The sequence below is a fragment of the Telmatherina bonti genome (genome assembly GCF_933228915.1).
Source record: "Telmatherina bonti genome assembly, chromosome: 22".
Taxonomy (NCBI): domain Eukaryota; kingdom Metazoa; phylum Chordata; class Actinopteri; order Atheriniformes; family Telmatherinidae; genus Telmatherina; species Telmatherina bonti.
In genome coordinates, this window is record NC_136631.1 from 16,067,729 (window position 1) to 16,072,908 (window position 5,180).

At 42.3% G+C, this 5,180-nt stretch overlaps 1 protein-coding gene across 1 annotated transcript in view; it reads right to left on the bottom strand.

Annotated features, from left to right (window-relative positions):
* Nucleotides 1-346: 346 nt before the first annotated feature.
* coq6 (coenzyme Q6 monooxygenase) overlaps nt 347-5,180 on the bottom strand; it is a 12,092-nt gene continuing 7,258 nt past the window's right edge. The window contains exons 4-12 of the mRNA XM_079261979.1: nt 4,554-4,680; nt 3,265-3,395; nt 3,072-3,179; nt 2,875-2,937; nt 2,664-2,771; nt 1,840-2,042; nt 1,571-1,686; nt 1,044-1,210; nt 347-513 (exon numbers count right to left, since the gene is read on the bottom strand). Coding sequence (XP_079118105.1) covers nt 484-513; nt 1,044-1,210; nt 1,571-1,686; nt 1,840-2,042; nt 2,664-2,771; nt 2,875-2,937; nt 3,072-3,179; nt 3,265-3,395; nt 4,554-4,680 — 1,053 coding nt within the window. The 3' untranslated portion in view covers nt 347-483. The remainder of the gene's footprint in view (nt 514-1,043; nt 1,211-1,570; nt 1,687-1,839; nt 2,043-2,663; nt 2,772-2,874; nt 2,938-3,071; nt 3,180-3,264; nt 3,396-4,553; nt 4,681-5,180) is intronic.

A 5,180-nucleotide genomic window follows, 5' to 3' on the forward strand; every position in this document is an offset into this window, starting at 1 on the left:
TTTGTTACTACTGCTGTATATATGTATATATATATATATGTATATATATATGTATATATATATATATATATATATATATATATATATATATATATATATATATATATATATATATAATATAAACTCAGTGAAATTATTTGGCAGGAATTGCTTTTACATCACAGAAACTTTATGCTGCACAATTGCTGAGATATGCCTCTGTGTCCATCAGAAGGAATAATCTGATGGCTGACAGTATGTAAATTGTTTTTGAATCCGTGACATAAGTGTATACTAAACATGTATGTTTTAATAAAAGATGAAAAATGTGATTTGGGTTATGTTTGCTCTTATTACATTTATCAAAATGTCTCACACATAGACACAGGTTAACAACTTAAGGAGTAAAATAAACTTCATTATTTTTTTTTTTTTTTTACATGAACAATCATTGCAGCTTTGAAAGCTTAAAGCTCGACCAACAAGCACTTCCCCGCAGATGTGTCACTTGCTTGCAAATGCCATGATCTGATCCTGCAGAGTGAAAGAGAAACACAAATTCAGAAACTGTGCAACCTCTGAGTTACGATTTTAAAAGTTTTGCAGTGGCACTACAAACCTATACGACACGTGTAAACTTAAGAACTTAAACCATTTAATATGGAAAAAGTGTCACTTTTAACTCAGTGCCTCCATCGTTAAAACGCCTTTGCAACCAGTTACAGTTGTGTTGGTCTGAATCACTTAGTAGGGTATAAAGCCATTTCACATGAGTGGTCGGTAATAAAAGGAGTGTGAAAACACAAGCCAACACCACTGTCCGCTGCCCAAAGGCCAGCCATGCACCCCACCCACACACTTTTGGTAACACTAAATTTGGGGCTAAACTTAGATGCCATAGTAGTAGGCTCAGAACCCTTAAAATTATAGACAGTGCTAAAGCAAAGCTCCATGTAATCAGAAAAGAGGGTGGAGGGTGGGGTTATGGTGTGGGCGGAGCTTAGGTTTGACAGGTGGTGAGTACAGGTTGGCTGAGATGTCAACCTAGTGGAGAAGGAGCTTACTTTTAATGCTGGGAGCATGTTGGTGGCCTGCAAACCGAAGGTGCGTAGGACAACCACAGGAGCAGCGTTAGTGGAATAAAGCCGTTTCATGAGGTCGATGGCAGCCATCATGGGCAGATTGTGTCGCTGGCGTTCAGTCTCATATTCTAACAAGTGCTGTATTGCTCCTGCACAAACCAAAAACAGTGAGTGTTAAATAGTTAGAATATAGTCTAAGCCTATATGTGTCTGCCATATGTTTCCTACATCAAGTTGATGCACCAGTGCTATAATAACTTCAGGACATTTAATAAAGTAAAAATAAACTTGACGTGTCATAACAGGATTTTCATCTCTGAAGGAAAGCAACAAACAGATTTCTTCAGCAGAATGGCAAGAATACATCAAATAAATGTTGCCGGAAAACCTTATGCTTTTTATAGTTCACATCAACAGAGTGCGTTTGAGCTGGGGCGATGGAAAAGAGCTTAGAGGAAACCACAGAGCTATGGCTGCAGCATTTGTGTCTGTTTAGAGTTTTCACTGACCCAGGTCTTTCCCGTTAAAGGCCGCTTGGCTCAGGAGCTGCGTGAGTGAAGCCACATCCCCAAATCCCAGGTTGACTCCCTGACCTGCCAGTGGATGAACACGATGGGCAGCATCCCTGCAAAGATAAACATATCTTACACTATCCAAACACAAGCAATTCTTTATGCACAATGCAGACGAAAATGTTGATTTTGCTGCTTGTGATACAGGTGATCATCAAAATCTTCTAATAGTCTAAAAGACACTGCTCTCTGTACTGTTACCTTACCCAATGAGTGCCACTCTGTGCCTGATGTACTCAGATGCGTGACCCATACCCAGTGGAAACATGACCCTGCTCTTTGGGCCAATCCCTGCCACGCTCGGTGGAAGCTGCCGAGGTGAACCTGCAGATGGCATGATGGCTGACAGCGCGCCCCGGAACAGAGAGCCAGCTGTCTCTATTAGATCTGACTGGTTCTCATTACTCCACTGTGAGTGGGTGCACAGACAGGCAAGAAAAAGAGAAAAAATGACCAAAAGAGAAAGAAAACAGATGTTACCCTTCAGAGTGGACAGAGAATTTAGCTGACATAAGAGCAAAGCTGAGCTCCAGGCCAGCATAAATGTTTTCCCCCCTCCTTAGCTAACTGGTTTGGCAGGGCCTCGGTAGCTGGGCTAATTAAAAGAAGATGCCGGCCAGGCTATGCAATTGAATTAGCTCTGTTTGAAAAACATTCCATGCAGTAATGGTCGACACTGGGAGACCACAGGTTTAATTAGCAAACCAGGGCCTGAAACCAAACGTGACTCAACCGTGGTGACCCCATCCATCGGCAAGCCCAGTAAAAATAGCCAGCTTGGGAAAACAGAGTTTCTCCATACACAAAAAACAGATAGGTATATCATTCCTGCAGGGGAATATTACTATTGTATATTGTTTGAACTAAACAATGAGCACACTTGGTGTGAGTCACTTCAAACAGCTTACCGTGCATGACCAGGGAGAACCCCTGCACACACACATACAGAATGCTGCAACTTCTTATTGACACATCTTAAAAGTGACTGTAAAAATAACACCAGCACTTTGATGGTCACAGTGAGACTCACGAAGGCCGAGTTGATGGCGTCAACAAAGCTCTCCTCGTCCAGCTCCAGCAACTCCTCCGCAAGCCGATGGCTGGTTGACCACACCAGAGAACTCTTAGTGTCCGACAGCTGGAGAGCACAAAGAGTGATCAGTGAAAATTTATCATAATTCTGAGAAACGTGGAGAGATTTCAACAATATCCTGTGACTTTCAATAGAACACAAGTATTACCGGTAACATTGCAATAGGGCCTGTTGGGAGGAACCTCTGCCATGCAACATTGTTTTCTGTGGGCTGTGAAGCATGAATCAAAATACATGAAATTAAGTTGCACTGTTACTGTAGTTATGCACTTTAAATATATCTCTATAGATGTTTTTGGGTGGTTAATAAACAGTATTTCCCTGTGTGTGAAATGTGTTGCCCACCTCTGATAAGTGCAATACTGCAACCACAGCAGACTGGTCGTAATTCCACTTGACTGTGGGGATTCCTAATACCTGCCTTACCATCGAGTTTGGTCCATCGGCTCCGATCTGCAAAAACAGAGGAGAAGAAGAATAGTAACAGGCAGAAGAGACAAGACAAGAAGAGAAGATCGTGGAATAAAATTAAACTAACCAGAAGCTTTGCCTGAAGAACCTCCCCGTTTGCCAAAGTGACCCGCACCCATGGGATAGCATCTGCTGCATGGTGCGGCATGGGCCATGTGTACTTGACCACCTTAGATCTGTATTTCACTTGAACATTATCTGACAGCAAGAAAGATATACAGCAGGTGACTACTGCGCAGAAGAACCAAAGACAGACTGCATGTTATTTTGTGTTACTTTCTCACACCACAAAGACAAACTTGGCTATGTGAATGCATCATCACACTAAATCAGTGCTTTGCTACTTTTTCCTTGAAAAAACTCAAGGAAAGGATGTCTTGTCTGCAACCAAAGTGGTGGAAGATCTATAAACCACCTCATAAAACACCACTGGTTTTCCTCGCTGGCACGTGGTAAATGCCAAGCGTTGCATTTGACAATCTTCTTAATGGTCTTGGCCTGCCGCATTACACTGACTAATAGTATTTATCTACAAGCACACCATTCTGCACTTTGCACATGATGCCAGCTTCTTAAATTTTGTATTAAAGCTGCCCTTTTTCCTAAAATATCTACAGCTGGACATCCCACACATGGAAAGATCCTGAGCTATGCTGGCTCGTGCTAACTTGGAGCGGGACCCATCCGCAGAGCAGCTACTGGTTCTGACAACATTGATGTCAAATGAAGGGGTTTTGTGATTGGAGTAAAGAGCTGAAAACAGCTGGCGGTAAGCATAATTTTCATGTACTGCATTAAGAGTGTAACAACTCAACGGCCAAAACGAGAGCGGAGTGAAACGGACACATGGGCGGCACACGAGGCAAAAACGTGCTGCAAACCACACGTTCCTTGTTTGGTGCAAAATGTTGAAAACTGTTTATAAATATGCCAGTTTAACTGTCAAGCACATAGCAGGGCTGAGTTTTATTTGTGAACCTCACAAAAGTTGGTCTGATGTCAACAGCCATGCGGCCTTACACACTGTCAGCGATTTTGTGCCTCAGGGGGTGGTGAAGCTCAGAAGCACATGGCAGCTTTAAATAGGTCACTGGACCATTTCACGTGTTCACAGAGGGTGCCAAGGAACAACAGTTTCCAAAATGTGAGGTTTTGATTTAAACTGCAGGAAAAACATGGATGACTCCAAAACTTGTCTTTAAAAACAGTCACCAGGAAAAAGCACATGTAAACAAAACTTGGGGACAGGAAGGGAGTGCAAGTGATGCTATTAGCTATTAAACTCAGAGTTTGTTATGCAGACGGACGACTGGGTACGGTATGGAACTTCATCATTTAACTTTGTCTTGTGCTTACCAGACAGAGTGTCAAGCTGTTTAGTGATTGCAGCCACAACGATGTCATTCTCCACGATGTATGCCATCTCGTCCTGCAGGTTCTCCTTATCGAATGTGATCAGAGCATCTGAGCAGGCATCCCAAACCTAAATGAGAGACTCATTATGCCTGCGGTCTACAAGTCTACGCTTAAATGCATCCCCTTTCCCTATATATAGCTGGGCAGAGAACTGGAACTTCATTGAGCTGAACACATCAAAGTTGTTAGCCACATTAGGACGCTGGCACGGCGCAGATACATCAAACCCAGAGCGATGAAGGTCACCGTCTCTTTGAGCTGATGGCAGCTTAATAGAGCTCTGTGAGGTTCGAGGACCCAAATAATTTTTTGTGATGTGGATTTTTTTTTTTGTCAAACAATTTCTGGGAAACACAAATAAAAAAATGACATGTTTGTGAACATTACAGAGTGAGTCAATATTTATTTGCAACCAAAAGCAGCAGAATGAGCTATAGTTTCAGGCTACTGTAATTCCAACCTTGTTTAAGTTAAACATGGGGGGGTGAAAAGTGTTTGTACAAGGTTAAGCCTCTTCGTGGCTGTAACTTTGGTGACAGAAGCCATCATTCTACAGTAACATGTAGC